Source organism: Mustela lutreola, chromosome 10 (genome assembly GCF_030435805.1).
Source record: "Mustela lutreola isolate mMusLut2 chromosome 10, mMusLut2.pri, whole genome shotgun sequence".
NCBI classification, from domain to species: Eukaryota; Metazoa; Chordata; class Mammalia; order Carnivora; family Mustelidae; genus Mustela; species Mustela lutreola.
Genome location: NC_081299.1, coordinates 8379165 through 8398075, shown reverse-complemented (window position 1 = coordinate 8398075; position 18911 = coordinate 8379165). Strand labels below are relative to the sequence as shown.

At 56.1% G+C, this 18911-nt stretch overlaps 1 protein-coding gene and 1 long non-coding RNA gene across 5 annotated transcripts in view; one reads left to right on the top strand and one right to left on the bottom strand.

Annotated features, from left to right (window-relative positions):
- Positions 1-1103: 1103 nt before the first annotated feature.
- The window catches only part of CLCN6 (chloride voltage-gated channel 6), a 29077-nt gene continuing 11269 nt past the window's right edge, over positions 1104-18911 (bottom strand). For 2 of the 4 annotated variants that reach the window (XM_059138411.1, XM_059138413.1), the window contains exons 6-23: positions 18415-18521; positions 17727-17853; positions 17027-17094; positions 15762-15820; positions 14806-14938; positions 14091-14204; positions 13607-13773; positions 12932-13058; positions 10486-10612; positions 10041-10194; positions 9777-9936; positions 9578-9684; positions 8396-8582; positions 7396-7553; positions 7082-7241; positions 5228-5335; positions 4996-5121; positions 1104-2792 (exon numbers count right to left, since the gene is read on the bottom strand). In XM_059138411.1, coding sequence (XP_058994394.1) covers positions 2712-2792; positions 4996-5121; positions 5228-5335; positions 7082-7241; positions 7396-7553; positions 8396-8582; positions 9578-9684; positions 9777-9936; positions 10041-10194; positions 10486-10612; positions 12932-13058; positions 13607-13773; positions 14091-14204; positions 14806-14938; positions 15762-15820; positions 17027-17094; positions 17727-17853; positions 18415-18521 — 2270 coding nt within the window. In that variant the 3' untranslated portion in view covers positions 1104-2711. Of the gene's footprint in view, positions 2793-4995; positions 5122-5227; positions 5336-7081; positions 7242-7395; positions 7554-8395; positions 8583-9577; positions 9685-9776; positions 9937-10040; positions 10195-10485; positions 10613-12931; positions 13059-13606; positions 13774-14090; positions 14205-14805; positions 14939-15761; positions 15821-17026; positions 17095-17726; positions 17854-18414; positions 18522-18911 lie in introns of those variants that run through there. The other 2 variants (XM_059138412.1, XR_009345579.1) reach the window with 2 other exon arrangements.
- Positions 16134-18493, top strand: LOC131810444 (uncharacterized). The gene is made up of 3 exons (XR_009345580.1): positions 16134-16367; positions 17829-17959; positions 18354-18493. It is a non-coding gene; the product is annotated as an uncharacterized LOC131810444 (long non-coding RNA).

Genomic DNA, 18911 nt, shown 5'->3' with positions numbered 1-18911 from the left:
GAAAGGAAGCCTGCCACGGTCGGAAGCTGTGGGATAATACTGCACATCGGCACTACAGGGCCCCGGACGGAGCTTCCGGCCTTTCCAGGGGCTTGCTTTCTTTCCTACGGCTGTGTCAGCACACAATTTTGCATCAGAAATGTCAAGCAAGCAGGCAAGCGTCCATCCCAGCCAGGAACCGTTTGTTAAACAAGGTCATGGGCAAATCCTTCCGGAGCGCCAAGGTCCCAGGGTCGGGACTCTGGCTCACTACCTCCCAGGCTCCTCAGCTGGGGAACGTGAAACACCTAGCGGGAGACGGGCAGGCACACGGAACACCGGCCTCCAGGCCCGAGCCCCCTGCGGCTGTGCGTGTGGGCGTACCCCACCGCCAGGGGGCGACGGGGCTGGTAATAGGTGAGACATGGACAACGTGGGTTTCTAACTATCGAAGGAGTGAGGCTTCCAGTTATTTGTTACAAGTGGGGCAGTGGTTCTCTTTGGGCTAATCCGGTAAGGGCAGACGCCCACGGACGACAAGAAGCAACGTGCCTTTCCAGACGGGCCCGAGTTTGGGACCTCGTGGCCGTGCAGTCAGCTCATGCAGAGGGAGGCGCGTGCGTTCTGCCAGTCACCTCTGGGCTAGTCTAGTGGGGATGAAGTGTCTGGGGACCGGAAGTGCAGGGGCGGTAAATTCCAACAACATTCACCCAGGGCAGCCTCGAGGCAGACAGCTGGTGACCCCAGAGCCCTGGAGGCCAGACATTCCCCACCCCCCGCAGGACCTTAGTCCTGCCAGTTTCACTGAGGTAGGGGAGAGGGGATTCGGTTTCTGTGACAGGCGGTTCTGACTTCTCCTGACTTGGGTTTCCCTCTGGATAAAAGGAACGAGTACCGTACCGCGGCCTCGCCCTGGGTGCGGCCTTAAAATGAACAGGCGGCGGGCTGAACGCGATCACATTCAGAAGCGCTTGCCTTTTTGGTCCTTGTGATTTCCCCAACTACTTACTGGGGGCCCCCATCCACATTTCACAGGTCGAATGCATCCAAGGAAGCTGAAACATTTAGAAGTCAAAGTATTTTTGGTCAAAGAGATAAGAAAATGGGGAGGATGGGCTGGGGGGGGAGCGGATGGACTGGGGGGGGAGGGGGAGCCAGGTGGAAAGATCCTGAAGCAGCCGCCTCACTTAGCGGAGCAGAGGGGGCTGAGCACAAGACCTGGGCCGGCCACAGCGAAACGGGCGCCCGCTCGCAGACTGCACGGTAGTCTTGGCAATGGAGGTCGGCCCGAGGCAGAGGGCGAAGAGGACAGCGCTGTCCAGGGCAGGCGCCCATGTTGTCGGGAACTGCCACAGCTGACCAAAAAACCCGACGCAAACTTAAATGCAAATAAACGCCATCTTGAGTCCCAAAGCACATCTGCCACCGGGCGGCCGACCCCAGGCCTAGGGTGTGGACGCAAATCAGAGGGCCGGCCCAGAGGCTGAGAGAAAAGTAAGTGCAAAATAGCCGAAACGAAGCGCTCGCTCTGGGGGCCCCCAGCCTGGAGAGACAAAGAGGCTCCGTTTCCAGGGTTTGTGCTCGGGTCTTGGGGCACGTGCGGGTGGGGGTCCCTCCCACCCCTGTCCCCTGGCAGCACAGTTTCCATGGCTGGGCCCGAGTGGGCTGGGGATGGCTACTGGCGGGGGTCAGACAGGTGTGCGACGGGCACACGCCCTCCTCCTGGAATAAGCCATCTGCTCTGTCCTAATCTGGCTTCTAGGCCGTATCATGTTCCTGTAGTGCTCACTGGCCCAGGACTGGCTTCTGCCCGTCTCAGATGTAACAGTATCATTCCCCAGAGTCAGGTCACGCAATATCACAGGGTGCCCTTTTATCTAATGGGGCGGGGGGCGGGGTGGAGACACCTGGGCCGTGGCTGCATCTCCAGGAAGACGCGGAAGAACTCATGGGAAGTCAGTAACTCGGTGCAGAGGGGAGGGACAAGGGGATGGGCCACGGGAATTGCTAAAAACTGGGGCGGCTCTAAGCTGGACCGTCCCATCAGACTTCTTCAGGGACAGTCCGTGGGACTTGTGCTTCTGGAGGGCGGCGCTTCTGAGGAGGCAAGCCCAGAGCAGCAGCTCCCCCGGAAGCCGTGTTTCCCTTCAAATAAACTGGGCACCTGTCAAGAGTCCCAATGCAGGAAGGCCCCCGCGACACATGCGTTATCTTAGTGGCTCAGTCTCTAAATTTGGTAATTCCCTTAATTTTGCAACTGGCTTTCGCCCCAGCACTTGCCTTGGCCAAAGCCCCTCCTGTTACAGTTTAAGGCAACACCTGGGTTCCCTAGGAAAGCAGCAGCAGAGGGCAGGAAAACTGCTCTGGGCATCACTCCCCCCGTGGCTGAGGCCTGATGCCCCCTCTGGTCCTGGCACGCGTCGGGTGGAGGGGCCTGGGGCCGGGGCCCAGGCTGGACGGCAAGAGAGCAGGGAACAGGGAACAGGAAGATACTTGCTGAGAAGATCAGACAGGCCCAGGCTCTCAAGGTCCAACATACCATCCCCAGGACCGCTGACCGCCAAAGTGTTCGATGATCGCAGGCTTTCCGAGTGAGTGGGTGAGTGGGAATCTTCAGTGTCCTGAACAGCCCCAGCCAGCTGTGGCGGCGAAGCATGAGCGAGCCGCCCCCTCCCCGGGGCAGCCCCAGGACAGGGCGGGCTGGCATGTGGCGGCGAGGCCGCACCGGGCTGTCAGATGGTCTGGTAATGCTGCCGCAGCCGGGCCTGCAGGAATTCGTAGGTCAGGTTGTGTCGAGTGATGATCCCAACGATCTAGGACAAGGAGGAAAAGACCCCCGTCACTGCAGAGCAAACCTGCTGGGGCAGGAACGGAAGCAGACACGGCCGACCCGGCGCATCACCGTAAGCAGGGGCAACAGAGGCCAGGCCTGCAGAGTGCTGGTACAGACATGACAAGCCGGTCACGTTGTGTACTTCGAGAATCTCCAGTTTCCAGGTGATGGGAGATCGACAGGTTAACTAGGGCTCGTCACCTGGAGGCTAATGGGACAAATTCAGCTCCGAGAGAAGTTTTAGTTGGGCCAGCTAAACTCTGAGTTTTCAACAGAACACACGCTCACTAGCCTTCTCGGTTCCCACCACCTGCCGCTGGCTATAAGCACATATGCAAGGGACACAGACCGATGCAGGCTCCCGAGCGGCCGAGGCCCCGCGACCCCGCTGCAGCTCATAAATACCAGGTCTCAGCACCACCTGGGTCCTTGTGATGCGTGACTTCTAACAGTACACATGTACTTGGTCTTCACCCCGGCTCCTGGCGTAAAGCTCTAAAAGCTTGGAATTAAGTGATAAGAGTAAGGAGGAAGGAGGAAGGACGTCCTTTACCGTTCATAACTAGCCCCTTTTAGCTCTACCTGAGCTTATGTGCATGACAAAAAAATTGTGAGAAAGGCCCTAAGGATGCAGCCCCCATCCCGCAGCCCCCATCTGTGGGCGGGGAAGGGCCGGAGGCTGACTCAGTCAGCATGGTCATGATGTGATCCATCACGTGTATGTGCACGGCAAAGCCCCCGATGATGTTCCTCAACTACGGGGTATGGGGAGCCCCACGCTGGCGAACACGGACAGTGCCAGGAGGGTGGGGTGCCGGAGGGGGCGGGGAAGCCTGGCGCCCCTCCTCTACACCTGCCCCCGCACCTCCGCCATCCGGCCGTTCCTGGATCACATCCTTTTGTGGTTCCCCATCATCTGGTAAGTAAACTGATTGCCTGAGTTCTAGGAGCACAGGGTCATGGGAATCCCCAAAGTACAACCACCTGGCCAGAAACCCAGGGGACAAGCTGGACTGTTGACTGGCATCTGAAGTGGCAGGGTGGGGGCTGGCAGTCGTGTGGGGCTGAGCCCTTAGTGTGTGGGGCCAGATGCCATCTCCAGGCAGATGGGGTCAAAGGGAGGAAGGCTGCGGGATGTCTCGCCGGAGGGCGGGCAAACAGAGCTCTTCAAGGCTGCAGCCGCCGCCACTCACGTCTCGCTGACGAAAGGAAGCGTGTTAGAACCGCCCTGCTGTTTCAAGGAATAGTCCGACCCACGGCAACCAAGCCCACAGAAGAGCAGGCCGGGCAGGGCCAGCGTTCTGCCCGAGGACCCCACCCACAGAGCTCTCATGCCCTGGAGGACAACTTGGTGACAGACATCAAAAGCCTCAAGAGGGTGATCGGCAGTGACGTTTAACTACGCGGCCCCCAGCAGGGGAGGGTTGGATAAGCAACTGGACAGCCGGCCACGGGGATGCAGTCGAGCCCACGGAAACACTGTAAGTGAGTGTTTCCTGCCACAGAAAGGTCTGAGCCACCAGGGCATTAAACAGTACAGGCAGTGGTGACGCGCTAAGACGGCACGTAAATCTCTACTTGTAGGTGCAGAGGGAAAAAGACAAAGGAGCTACCTTGGGAAGACAGAGTAGCTACCTCTGTAGAAATAAGGGGTTGGTACTCATTTGTTTGTATTTTGCTTTTCTATTTTTTAAATAACCAAACAATAACTGTGTACCAAAAAAAAACAACTGAGTTCGGAAAAAAAAGGGAAAGTCTGCAGCACGGATTACTAATTGTAGGCAGTTGGATCTTCTAAAAGACTCTAAGCATTTTTTTTTATACTTTCTAAGCATTTTGCTTGAAATTCTCTTATTTAATGTCATAAATCCCCAGAACGGGTGGGGAATGGACCCTTGCTCCAGGAGGCGCAGGCCTGATGGAGGGTAAAGAAGAGGAACCTTGGGGACGACTGGCCTATGCGCTTCTGCAGCAGCCGTGACCCTGGCGACACCTGCCGGCCGAGGGGAACAGTGTGCTTCAGAAACACGCAGGAAGCAGAGGTACAGGTCCTCCAAAGGCTACAAAAGAGCTTTTAGGCCGAGAAACCCTGCTGGTTGGGAAGCCTGACTCGCATACAGCAGGGACAGGGTTCCTTCTGGAAGGCAGGTGTGGCTGTGGGCACAGCCAGAAGCTGGACTCACCTCTCCCACAGCATTCACCACAGGCAGGTGCCGCAGGCCCATCGTTCTAAACAGGTTGAAGACTTGGGAGACGTGGGTGTTAGGTGAAACGGTGAAGGGCGAGGGGTTCATGTATGGGGTGACATCCTGCAGAGAAGACCACACAAGTCACCTGCAGCCGCCGGTGCCCTAGCCAGGATGAGGCGTGAACATGCGGAGGAGAACCCCGCCCCAGAGGCACAGCCCTGCTCACCACAATCATGCGCGGGTTCAGCAGCGTCAGGTCCAGGTCGTGGATGTCGGGGTACCGCGGGTAGTCCTCAGCCATCTCGGCGTAGGAAAGGCGCGGCTGGCTGGCGCTCTGCAATCCCAACAGAGACAGGTCCTTGCACCCAGGACGGCCACCGGCAGGGGTGCACTTACAGCCCCTCCCCCTCTACGTCCACACCGCTGGCTATGGTGTCACCTGGCGTGAGGCGGTGCGGAACCGGGGACTCTGCCGTGAGAAGCCCTGGTCTGGAGCCAGTTCCCAGTGGGGCCTCGCTGGGCCCTGCTCAGGGAGTCCCCTCATCTCTCTCTGACTCGGCTTCTCCTGGTCCGTAAAACGGACCTGGCTCGTCCTGGAGCCTAAGTGGGAGAAGAACTAATAGGTCTTAGGTTGACGTGTGTCCCTCAAAAGATGTGTGTTGAGTCCTAACCCCTGCTACCTGTGCCCATGGCCGCATGGGAAACAGCGGCTCTGCAGATGCGAGTAAGTTCGGATGAGGTCAGACGGCCCTAGGTTGGGCCCTAGGACCAACGACCGGTGTCCTTTTAAGAAGAGAAGAGGACACAGAGCGAGAAGACCACGTGACAACAGAGGCAGACTGGAGGGACCTGTCTAAGATCAAGCAGGGCCCGGGACGGCCGGCAGCCTCCACAGACGAGCAAGGCAGGGAGCCATCCTGCCCTGGGGCCTCCGGAGATCAAGGCCCTGCTGACTTGCGCACTTGGTAGTAAGACCCTGAGGACTGTGAAAAGAAAAGGTTTCTGTCGTTTGCAGCCTCTGGGTTTGTGGCAATTCATCGGACAAAGCAGCTTTGTCACGGCCCTGCATCCCGAGTCTTCTGGATTTCTCCTGCGCCCTCACTGGGCAGCTGGACGGCCACCCAGGAGCAAGAGCTGAGCCAGGAGAGTCCTTCGGGAAGGGAGGTCTCTGCACAACCTTTTCAGGTTCCTTCTAAAGGGGCTGAAGTGTGTGCGGATGGGTGGGTCTTCAGGTCACTACAGGGACCACTTTGAACAAAACACCCGCCCCCCCCTTCTCTCCGTAAGAACCAAATGGGAGGAGGAAAAAAAGGGAAAATTCCAAAAGAATTAATGGGAAGAACTTAAAAAAAAAAAAAGCCTGTAAAAAAGTTCGTTTATACCAGAAATCAAAGTGTACAAACTGTACTAGAAGTCTATAGGTGGGAAGCTGGGTGGCTCCGTCGGTGAAGCGTCTGTCTTCGGCTCAGGTCATAATCTCAGGGTCCTGGGATCGAGTTCCGCACTGGGCTCCTTGCTCAGTGGGGAGCCTGCCTCCCACCCCTCTCTGCCTGGTGCTCCCCCTGCATGTGCTCTCTCTCTCTGACAAATAAATAAAATCTTAAAAAAATAAAAATAAAAACTTAAGAAAAAAAAAAGTCTAAAGGCTTGGGGCGCCTGGGTGGCTCAGCGGGTTAGGCATCTGCATTCGGCTCAGGCCATGATGCGGGGGTCCTGGGATCGAGCCCTTTCAGGCTCTATGAGCTCCATGGGGAGCCTGCTTCAACCTCTCCCTCTGCCCCTTCTCTCTCTCACAGATAAATAAAATCTTAAAAAAAAAAAAGTCTCCAAGCCAAAAGGACACTTGACAAGCAAGTGCACAGACTAAGGGGAGTGTGACTGGGGGCGTCCCCCCCACGGTAGAGTCCCCCGGGAGGCACCGAGCACAGCAGGGGGCTGTGGGGCTGCACACGCTGCAGCACAGCCAGCCGCCGGCACTGGGCTCCCCAAGTACTAGCTCTCGGCCCCCCCGAGGCACTGGGGCTGTGCTCGCACCACCCTTGTGCCTTCCCGAATCTCGGCACAGAGCAGAGAGACTCACTGATTGGCTTTCCGAGTAGCAAACGCCTCGGACGAGCAGGGTGACGAGCTGCGCCCGCAGGATCAGGCCGTGGAAGGTCAGAGGGCGGAAGCGCTCCTCCATGGTCCAGTCTTCGCTCGGGGACTGGTCAGGGTATAGGTTGGGGTAGGGAGTGTATCTGTTACGTAGAAACCAGACGCTGCCTAGCACACCCGCAGCAGGATTGCTTCTCGCTCCCCACCCCCCACTGCCCCAAGAGACTCCCCGAGTCCGGAAGCTCAGGGCCCTCGGGGAGCCGCGGGGGCGGGGCGCACAGTGGTGGGGTGCGCCCTCACCTCCGCTCCAGCATCTGCTGCAGGAGGTCCTCCTTCTCCGCAGGCTCCTCGGAGGGGAGGTGCTCGTCACACACGTTTCGCAGCTCACTCGATGGGTATGACTTCATGGACTGGCTCCGTCGGCGCTGCTCGCCAGCCCGGGTCAGGATGCTGGATTTCTGGGCGTAGGGAGGGGTGACAGCGACAGGAGTTTCTACGAGGCAGGCCGCAGATGGCTGGCCACGGGCACACACCCACAGCAACCACGTGGCTCAAGGATGCGGGCGGCAGTGGAGTCGAGCGCTACCGACGTAGGAAGTGCAGGGCATCTTCACGGTGGCTCAGGGCAGAAGGGCTGCTCTCTGAACCTCAGGGCCTGTAGACCCCGCAGGTTCTGCCTGCCCAGCTTCCCTACTCCTTTGGTATGGGAACAGCCCCTCACTCTCCAGGGGCAGCCGCTCTCCTATGCCACGGCATGGAGGGATTGAAAACGCAGGTGCCCTGGCCCCCGGAGCCACAGGGGCTCACAGCCTGACTGAGGGACTCTGCCCGCACCTGGATTTCAACTCAGGAGTCAGAGCTAGCGCCCCTGCCTCCCAACACCCCAGGGTGACTGCGAGCCGCCTGCACACCCGGCGGGCCACCTCTGATCCTCCAGCTCTCCTGTCAGTCCTGCAGCTTCCGGCCGATTTCTTTTTCTGTCTTAAGTAGGCCAAAGTCCACTTCTGTCCCAGGCAACCCTAGAAACCTCCTGATACCACTTACACGCCATAAGAAATGGTGATTAAAACAAAAAATCCATCTGCGCGTTTGCTGGGGCGAGACAGGACATATGTCCTGACGGTCTAACGACGTCCACACTCGCTACCATGTCTACACTCCCTGCCGCACAGAACAAAGAAGCGGATTCTCCCTGAGAGTCCACCAGTGCCCCCATCTGTGGGGTGTGGCAGGCGCCAGGTCAGCGCATGCGTCAAAGAGCAGCTTATTTCTCGCCCACCATTCCTCTCAGGTGCTGTACCTTGAACTTGATGTTGTTACTGATGAGCTGGTTGCCCTTCATGAACTCCTTCTCGTTGCCGCGGTTCTCCGTGACCACTGGGAAGGCGTGGTGGACCGTGGTGCGCAGGATGCTGACCAGAGACTGGATGCGGGTGTGCGGGTACACGTAGGTCAGGTTGGGCTCCATGATGTCACTGGCTCTCAGCCTGGGGGACGGAGGGAAGCCGTCCCGCCTCACGAGAGAGCCCGTGGTATCCCAGGAGCGAGCCCCAGCTCCCCTGGGTGGCCCAGACCACCGCACTCCCTCTTCTGAGCCAGCTCAAATGGTTCTTTGAACACACGCATTCCTCTGCACTTCTAGCTTGTGCCAACGCCCTTCCCTGCTCTGCCAAACTGGTGGGCCTTTCCTCAGCTCGATACGAGATGTCCCCTCACCACAACCCCCATCGACCTGCCCGGTGATTAGCCACCATCTCCTGAGCCCCCCATGGCACGTTCCTCATATGATCACCGAACTGCTAATGATACTCCTAGTATTAAGAAAAGAGTAAAGTCTGGGCTGCCCCTTTAAACCAGGTGGCAACCACAGGCCTCAGGTCAAACCTGGCCTCTCCCGCTCATTTACGTGTCGCGTGTCGCCTCCGGCTCCATCGCGCTGCAGCGACCGAGCGGAGGAAGTGATATGGTGGCCAGGTGGTCCAGAAAGCTACAAATATTCACCATCCGCCCCTTACAGAAGTTTGCTGATCCCTCTGTTGGACCACGAGGGCCCTGTGGGGTCCCCCCATACAGGAGCCCCAAACCATTTGTGGGCTGATGGATAAACTGGCGGTTATGCCCAGAAAAATCCCTGATGACATGACATTTCGTGGGGCATGTGTGATGCAGGCTGGCTCTCATTCATGGGGCTCAGCAGACCCCCGGCAGAAGCGTGCAGTCCAAACACCCCGACTGAGTCTCCTTTCAGATCCCTCCAGAAGGCCACAGGAGCCACACCCAACGATGCAGGAACCACACCAAACCCACCTCCATCCCCCAGTTCCCCGCCACACCCAGCCACTTCCTGTAGCTATCTACCGGCTCACCGGACCCCCACCCCAGCATCTTCATCACCACTTCCCACCCTGATGCCCACAGCCCTCACAGCCCAAGATCATAAGCTCTGAAAGCAGAACAGAAGAGAAGGAAAGCGCGGTCTCACTTGTCCATTTCCGCCTCCGTCTCCCATTCCAGGAGTGGGACCCCTCGCAAGCCCACATGGATATCATAAATGCCCTTGTTGAAAAAGTCCCCTGTCCATTTGGCCACCTGAAACACAAAACAAAGACTCGAAAAGAAGCTGCTGGGGGGGGGTGCACTTGGCCCTGCCCTGGAGATAGGCCTGGAAGGGGAGCACTCACCATCAGAGTGACCATAATGGGGAGCCCGTAAGTAATCTCGTTGGTAGACTCGATAAGGATGACCGTGAGACTGATGGTCATGCGGACCACCCCGCCCAGGAAAGCTGCAGCACCGATCAGGGCGAAGGTCCCCGAGTAGATGTGGCCCAGGCCGATGTAGCTGGGCAAGAAAGAAGCCGAGACTGCGGCTTGGAATCACAAGGCTCGTACACTTACGTCCGTCCACACCCGGGCATGCTCACACGCACACACGTGCACACTTACCTTTTAAGCACATTGGCAACTAAACGTCCAAAAGCAGCTCCACAAAGCAGGGAAGGCACAAAAAGGCCACTTGGAACCGAAATGCCGTAGGTCCAACACGCGAGCAGGAAATAGAGGGCGAAGAACAGGGCCAGAGTGACAGGGCTGAAAGTACCTGCGACGCAAGAACCCACGTGAGTCCACCACCAGACACCACCAAGGCCCACCGAGCTGCCCTGACCCCTTCCAGGTCCTTCCACACCCCACCGGTTCAGCTCCAACACTGGAGGCAGACACTCCGGCCTTGTCTGGGTTGCTAGTACAAAGGAAAAGTCCTATTTTGCTCTGAACTGAGGGTAAGCCTGGCTGTGTCTATAGGCCAACAACAGGGGCAGAGGAATCATTATCCGTTCCCTGCAGAAAAAGATCAACCACCCCAAGAACGGGCAGGCTCACAGATACTCACTATCCTGGTGGAAAAGCTGAAGGATGGCAGACTCCTGGGGATTGAAGAAGAGTGTGGCCATGTCGTTGTAGGTCTCATTGGGACAAAAGAAGGTTTTGATACTTGAGTTGACATCTTCTGATGTGACCTAAGATACAGGAATCAGAAAGTCAGTATGAGGTCCGTACGAAGTCAGAATACTGACCACGGCACTCAAAGTCTCAGAACGGGAGGTCTCCAGTGAGGTCGAGAAAGTGTGACTTGCAAACTTTACCCAGAAATGAAACAGGTGGCAAAGAATCAATCTCTAGCTAAAGCAGCCAACTGTGAAACTGTATTCTTTATGGTATGAGAATGAAAGAATTGGACAAGGGCTCTTGAGCTACGACAATGAAATTCACCACAGATCTGGCTCTGCTCCGTCTCGCAGTGCTCAATTTTCTAAGTGCCACTGCTGGAAGCTTGGCCCGAGAGACCCATGCAGGGTGAGATGCGGATGGGGACCAGCAGATGGAGACGCCACGAGAAGCAGGGCAGCGCCCCCTCCTGGAGGAACCTGGGAGAGAGGAGCAGCCAAAGGAGCAATGTGTGTGGCTCAGGAAAGAGGCAACCATGGAACGATCCACGACGCAGCATTTCACAGACTGTGTCCAGAGGAATCCCAGCCCTGAGGGCTCCCTGGAAAGAATCCTGCAGCCAAACGTGCTGAGATGCATCCTGGCCCTTGCTGGAGATCGGAGAACCAGCTGAAGGCAGAGCAGAGGCTCCAGCATCAGGTGGACTCGCCTCGGACTCGGCAACTGTGGGAGCGGCAGGTCATTCCAGGAAGCTTCGGCTGCCTCCCCTGTGACATGCAAGTAATGCTGACCTCATGGTGTGTAGCACTAGCTCAGATCACGGTCAAGACCTCATTGTGTGGGGTGCCTGGGTGGCCTAGTGTGTTGTGTCTGCTTTCAGCTCAGGTCATGATCTCGGGGTCCTGCGATCAAGGCCTGCATTGTTGGGCTCCCTGCTCGGAGGGAGCCTGCTTCTCCCTCTCTCTCTGCTGCTCTCTCTCTCTCAAATAAATAAATGAATAAAATCTTAAAGAAAAAAAAAAAGACCTTACTCTGTCTCCATTTTCTCCCCTATAAGATGGAGATTATAATACCAGCCTATGGCAGTGATTAAGGACTCAATGAAGTCATGTCCATGAGGTGCTTAGTGGCACAGCGGGCACACGACCTACATCCAAACACTTGTGACACAGACAGAACTGTAAGCGCCCTCTGCGGGCCTGTACTAGAGCAACTCACTCAATCCTGGCTAACCCATCAGACCACAGGATTCTTCTCCACTCGTCTGTGACTCATAGGTACCAATGTTCCGCAGGACATGTTTGGAAAACACCGCTCTGGTAAAGAACAAGGTAGCCTCAGGACCACCGAGTAGCAGGGGTTGCTGCACGACGATTTCTATAAAGAGCCACTTTGTAAGTACTTTCGATTTTGTACGCCACACAGTCTCTGTTGCACCTTCTTCTTTTTTTTTCTTAAAATACTTTTTAAAAACGTGAGAGCCATTCTTAGCTTGGGGGCTACAAAAACAAGCAGAAGCCAAAGGCCAATCTGGCCCGCGGGCGGCAGTCTGCCAAGCCCTGATCTAACCCACGCTGCCATTCGTGGACGTTTCTGGGGAAGCCAAAAGGAGTGGCCATCCAAGATGAGGCCCCCAATGAGGCTCTGAGGGGTATGAGTGGCTCCTCAGGGACAAGAGGACGACCGGCTACTTTGGGGACACCCCCAAGCCTCTACCCTAGAAGCCAGAACCATGCCTCTGGTTGACCACATGCAGCTCTAGGACCCACTGGCTTGGAGCTGACTGGCAGAGTGAGCTCCAATGCCTCCCTCGCTGCCTCTGCTCTTTCAGGGAAAGGTTCCAGAAAACACTATACTATATACTATATACTCCTAAGAAGAGAGAAAGAGAAATGGAAAAAGAACGTAAGCCAGTAAATGACCTAAACCCAATAAGAGCGAGGAGATGCCAGAAGCGCCAGCTCGCCGGTCACCCTGAGGCAGACATTTGTTTCTCCCCGTCTTAAGGGTGATGCTCACAATTGTGAGGCTGGGGGCACCTGTCGGGGTTGAAGAGGTAGAAGAATCAACTGGGGCTCGTCGAAGAAGCGATGGTCTCTGCTTCCTGAGCTCGGCCCTAGTTAACTCTGTTCAACAGGAAAAGAGAGACAGAGAGAGTCCGCTCTGTGAGGGCTGTGAGTCTACGTAAGAGTGAAGAAGAGTGTCGCACACCCTCTCTTCTGGGAAAGGCTCCCACGGACTCCTCTCTCAGCCGTCTGACACTGCGTGGGGGGGGGGGGGGGGCAGGGCAGGCAACACGCAGCTATTAGCAATCCGCAGAGGTGGGTCACCCATTTCTGGATTCTCCCTCTCTGGGGTCTAGCACACGGGCAGCAGGTGCACAGGGTTACCTGGAGCTGGAATGAGTCATTACCGATTTGACTCGAAGCAGACATCTGTCGGCATTCCCCTAACACCATCGAGGCCAGAAACACCACCACGGTGGTTACCACGGACACCAGGAGGCTCTCCAAGACTCTAGAAAGCAAAGCACAGCTGTTACCATACAAGATAAAAAAGACACCCCAGCCTCAGGAACTAAAAACACAATCCTGTCGACTCCGACCCTCTTCTCCCCCAAGAGCCCACACACACAGCAGCCCCGAGCCAGTAGTCAGGACCCGTGCGGAACTGGTCAGCGACTCGCTCCGTTCTAGCAATGTGCAAGTCAACAGTGGGTGGCCAGGAACGTGGGCGGCTACCCCCACGGCATCTCTAAGGAACAAAACGGGCTTCCACTTTAGGTCCTGGGCCTTGACTCGCACTGACCCTTCTGACTTCGCCATGTGTCGTCGTGGCCGGGAGGCAAACAGCACCCCTGATATGAACGAGGCTCAGACAGTCTTTCAGCCCATCTGACAACTGGACGGGATCTACAACCCTCTCTCCATTTTTAGTCTTAGACATGAAATCAAAGCTGGTGTGGGAAGTAGAATCCGTGCCTACAAGTGCCTTCCTCGGGAGAGACGGCCTGGCCCACACGAAGCTCAGGGAGCCACGGCAAGCTGGGGGAGGCGAGCAGGTACCTGACGAGCTTAGGTTTCGGGTGCACGTTTCGCATACGGTATTTTGCAAGCCTCTTGTTCAGACAGTTGAATGTGGCTCCCAGGAGGCCCCCAATGACCCCCATCACGACGAAGAAACCCAAATCCATAGCTGTCCAGAGATGACATTTTTTATCAGAGTCAGAGCACTGAGAGAAGGGGAAGGGAGGGAGAGAGAAACCAGAGTGCCCGTGAGAACAGGAAGGGACAGACGCAGGGAAGCCGGAAACAAGCAGCGCGCCCACTTTCCATCTCCGCGAGTCATTACAGAGCCGGACGCCTGCGTACACCGAGCACGGAGCACGCACAGGAGACTCCTGGGGCAGAGAGACCCACTAGAAGCTCTGCCGACCCTTCCAACCACCGCGCTCTGCTACTTTACTTAGAAACAATTTTCAGGTTGTAAAGTAAAAACAAAAACAAAAATAAGAAACCCCCCCCAAAACTATGGAAGGATGAAAAATACCTTAAACTCCCCAAAGTTCAGCAATCCGGGCAGCTGGAAGGAACCCCAACTTCCAAACTGGATCCCAGAACGGAAGAAGTTGAGGGTGAAGGTGGCAGACATGGAGCAGAAGAGCTGGGAGAGAGGCGACAGACAGGAGAGAACAGTCAGGAGGAACAGGACCGACCTTCTCCCAGGCGCAGCCTCAGAAACCCTCCCCGCCACCCAGAAACCCACACGCCCCCGGGTTGGACACAGAGCTCTGGTCGCCACTGCCCTGAGCCCTCCTCGGGTGCTAAGACTGCGAGACGGGCTGTGAGAAGTCCGTGTTAGCTTATTGCGAGAGTCTCTTCATTTAGAGCCTGTTGTGGACTAGACCTTGAGCCCCAAAAGGGAACAGTGACCACAGGAGAAGGAACGTACTAGTCTGAGGGAGGAGGCTAGGAGTGCTCAAGTCCAGATTCTGCCACTGTCTGTCCCCATCTCCCGTTTTCAGGCCAGATGGTTCATCAAGAGAAGACAATGGCAGTGTGATTTGCAGATGATAGGAAAAGTACAGAAAAGTCTATGGTTTAGAGATTGTGTGTCTACAGCAGAGGAATTTCTAATAAAGTCAGCCCTCCTGGTCTCATCAAAATGAAAGGGGACTGCACCAAGTCAGAGATGTCCACTTTAGTTCTAGGGGAGGTGGACTGACTAAATTTAAGGAGCTGTGCTCACTGAAAGTCCTCCTTACCACTTTCCACGTGAGCCCCTGGTTCCAGAAGGATGAGCCCTCTTCCAGACTGAACAGGGTACCCCCGATAGGGGCCCCGAATGCTGCAGCAACTCCAGCAGCCGCCCCGGCGGACACAAAGTCCCGCTTGTCTCTGTGGGGAGAACAGAGAAGTGATTTACCCAAAACAGTTCTCAGACCCCGAAAAGCAGGTGTTCCCTTCCTTGTCTACCAACATCCTGTCTCGTGACCCACGAACAGTCAGGGCTTCCAGAGGCCAGGTGTCCGGTGAGGCAGACTCCCCAGCAAATATGCTTTCCCTAAGAGCGAAACGCCCGCCTTAGTAGGAGGGCTCCTGACATCGGGCCACTCTGAACGCAGGATCTCAGCCACTGGCTGAGGCGGCAGAGCCCAGACTTCCGTCAGTCCCTGCTGAGCCACACTCTGACCAGATCTTTCTCCCAGAAAGCCAGAGCAGCAGTGAAAACACCAGGAGCGGGTAACGGCGACCCGCAGGGAGCCCCACAGGAGACGGGGAAGGTGGATGACTCTGAACCTTTGCCTTGATTCCGAAGGCCGAGCGGGGTGCACACGTCAGTGACCCGCCCAGATCCCACAGGGCGAGAAAGTACCCAGAAGAGCACCTTCCAGCCCAGAAACGGGGCGGACCAAGTACATTATTTTGGAATATAAGATACATTCTTGATAATACCTCTGTGGACTTCCCTGGTCGTGTTTTCAATACCGGACCGCGTCTTCCTCATTGCCCGAGATGGTTCTAGGCCTCATGTCACAACAAAACAGAAGCCCCGAAGCCGGCCTGGCCCTCGTGCTTACTTTCAGAAGCATCCCAACCCCCCCATTCCAACAGGTGGGTTCCGCATGCAGCCTGCCCAGTAGGGCCGCCTGGGAGCCAGCTACGGAGACCGCAGTGGGCAGTGAGTAGGCAGCAAACGAACTGGGTCGGGTTTCCATACCTGTCGCTCCGGAAGTAGGGGAAGTTAAATTGGATCTTCCGTAAGGACATGCTCTGAAACTAGACAGAGAGAAAACAAGATGAGGGTCGGCGGGGAGGGCGGGCGCAGGGACCACAGCTGCAGGAATCCCAGGCGCCAGAAAGTTCCCTTTGCTTGGGGACACCTTTGCAGATGTGTTGCAAGAAGGAAGAGGCCAGAACTGCAGTGCGGGGGAAGAAAGACGTTACTTCTGGAAGGAACTTCTTTTCCTGCCCCCCAGACTTCTAGGATCTTTGGAAGTCACGGTTCACGTCTGGTACACAGTCAGCAAGACAGAGAAAGGGGAACTGCTGAGTGGAGGGAGGAAGCGAAAGCTGCTGCGGAAGATGAAGCAGGCTCTGCTCGGGGCCACGCTCAGGACGGAAGGGGCGCAAAGAGCCGGCTTCCAGTGACCCCGGCGAGTGCTCGCGCTGCTGCCCTGTCCTCTCCTGGCCTCCCTCCGCCTCTCAGCTCACCTCTGGGAGGCCAGTGCCTGAGGTAAAGGAGGGGAAGCAGTGACGAGAGAGACCAACAGACGGGCTCTGGACAAGAGTCTTCCCTCCTGTGCGGCGACAACCCACAGCCACGGTGAGTCCCTCCCCTCAGAGCCCGAGAGTGAACATCTCCAAGGTGCGGTTCAAAGAACAGAGACGTCCCGGCCTTGCAGCTGGGGAGTCTGAGAAGCCCTTAAGCAGGGGGCCTCTGGGGTCCCGAGCCAGCTGTAAGCCTCGGTTTCCTCAGTGGAGGATGGGAGAATGGGGACAAGCAACCCTGCGGGGGGTCGGAAGAAGAAAGCAGCTGGACACCAAGTCCGGCCCCGACAGCATGTCGGCAAACAGCAGTCTGGGGCGCCTACGAATGGCCTTGCTATAGACCTGGGCCTGGAACCATCTCGGTCGGTGCTCCCAGCCCCTTGGGGTTTGGCCTCGCAGCAGTGATCCACGCCCGCCTGACGGGCCGGCGCTCAGCTCTGGCTGCGGGCGCACCCGCTGACTTCCATTTGAACAGACTTTCTCTACGTGCCATCGCTGCTCTGAGTATGCGGCAGGGCCTTGTTAAAACCCAGGGGTGCCAGCTGCCCCTCTCTGCTGGGTGATGGGACAGTTTCACACCCACCCAGACGGACATCAGCTTCCAAGGCCATGTTAGATGCTCGCAATGGATGTGTTGCGAACTCAACCACGGACATGGCCCTGCCCAGGGGCCCCCAGCTGAGGGCTGTGTCCTCGAAGCCCAGCAGCTCTCACCTGAGGGAGGCCGGCTCCCACCACGGCTCCGCTGTGGATCATGGGGCCTTCCTTCCCCACAAAGAGCCCTGGGAACAGGTGGAAAAGACGACCATCCGTCAGCACAGAAAGCTCTCTCGGTTAGGAGACCTCCGCTAGGCAGACCTTTCTCTCGACAACCGTACAGCAGAGGCGAGTATACGTGACTTTGTAAGAGCAAGAGTCAAATTCTCATCAAATCAGAAAAAATATTCCTTAATATGAGCAGTCAGAAAACTACAGCCTGCGGGCCAAACAGGCTCAATGCCTGTTTCTACAGCCAGGGCATGACAAATGGTCTTTACATTCTCACGCAGACCTATTTCCAACGGTTACACATGTAGAAGTCCCTACATCTTATCTCCCATTTTGCCTCTTGGCCCATCGGGCCTAAAACATTTGCTGTTTGGTTGTTTACACAAAAACCTTGCTGACCTTACTAAAAGCCAACTCCACAAACCAACTAACTGGTCTTTCCACTTCAAAACTAAATGTGTGTGAATCGGGTTATCTCTGACTGGTAACTTAAGGGCCTACATTTAACCCATCAACAAAGACTGCAGGGATCTGTTTGAGGGCAGGCCCTTCAAATCCAAATCTACTGCATTCACACACACAGCACTTCTAGTCACCTTCCCCCCTCGGTACTCGGAAGGCTCAAAGTCAGAAAGACCCTCCTCACCTCCAGCCACACTGAACAGCACTCCAAAGACTTTGCAGAGCAGGGTCCGGAGACGGACAATTCCGGGCACCTTCACACCATTCAGATAGCATTTGATTTCAGGGATCCCGGAACCTGCTGCCACTGGCTGACGGGGAAGAGAAGGATGCCCGTGAACTCGAAATCCACCGGCGCTGGGGCTTACCTGCAACAACCCTGCCGACGAGGGGGAACTGACCTTCTTCCCGAGCAGCGTGAGCATCACCTGGTGGGCCTGTTAACACAGATGCTGGGCCCCGCCCTGGCTGCATCCTTGTCAAGTGCCGGGGCTTCCGCAGCCCCCGGGGGCCTTGGCATCTACCCTGGCACTCCACTTCCGGAGATTTAGATCTCATTCACTTGAGCTGGGTAGCAGCCATTTTTAAGGCTAGTTTTAAAGTATTTTAAAGTCACTTAGAGTCATTTTTAAAGTTGCCCAGGTGGTTCTAATGTGCTGCGGAGGCTGAGAACCCCCCTCCTAAGGGGGCTTTCCCTCTGTCATCTCACCAGAGGCGGAAACCTTTACTTTCACAAACAGCTCGAGGAGCGGGAGAGGCCACTTTGTAGGAATCTATATCCCAAGCCTAATTCAGTTTCCTGACATTCCAGAACGGGAGATGGAGGAATCCAAAACCTCATCAGCCAAAATGCAACACTCACACCGCCTCACCTCGATCAGGACAAGAATGCTTGCCAAGAAGACGAAGGTCAAGTTGAAACCCAAGAGCTCAAGGAGGGAAAGGGCGAGGCAGCCCTTCTGGCTACATGCCTCCACCGCTACAGAACCGGGGTTAAGGAACATATATGCTCGCCGGTCAGGGGCATTTCTACCATCGTTGGCAGGAAATGGTGTAGCATCTCTTCTTTTAAAATATATTGGCTGCTTACAGCATTATCTTCTTGCTCTCCATATGTAAACTTAAAAGACATAAACAAAAACAAAAACTCTGTCTGAAGGGCACCTGGGTGGTTCAGTTGGGTAAGCATCAGTCACAACTCTTGATTTCGGCTCAGGTCACGATCTTGGGGTTCTGAGATCGAGCCCTGCATTGGCTCCATGTTCAGCGGCGAGTTTGCTTAAGAGTCTCTCTCTCTCCCCGTCCCCACCTCAAATAAATAAATAAATCCCCCCTCCACTAAATAAATCTTTTTTTTAAAAAAACTACT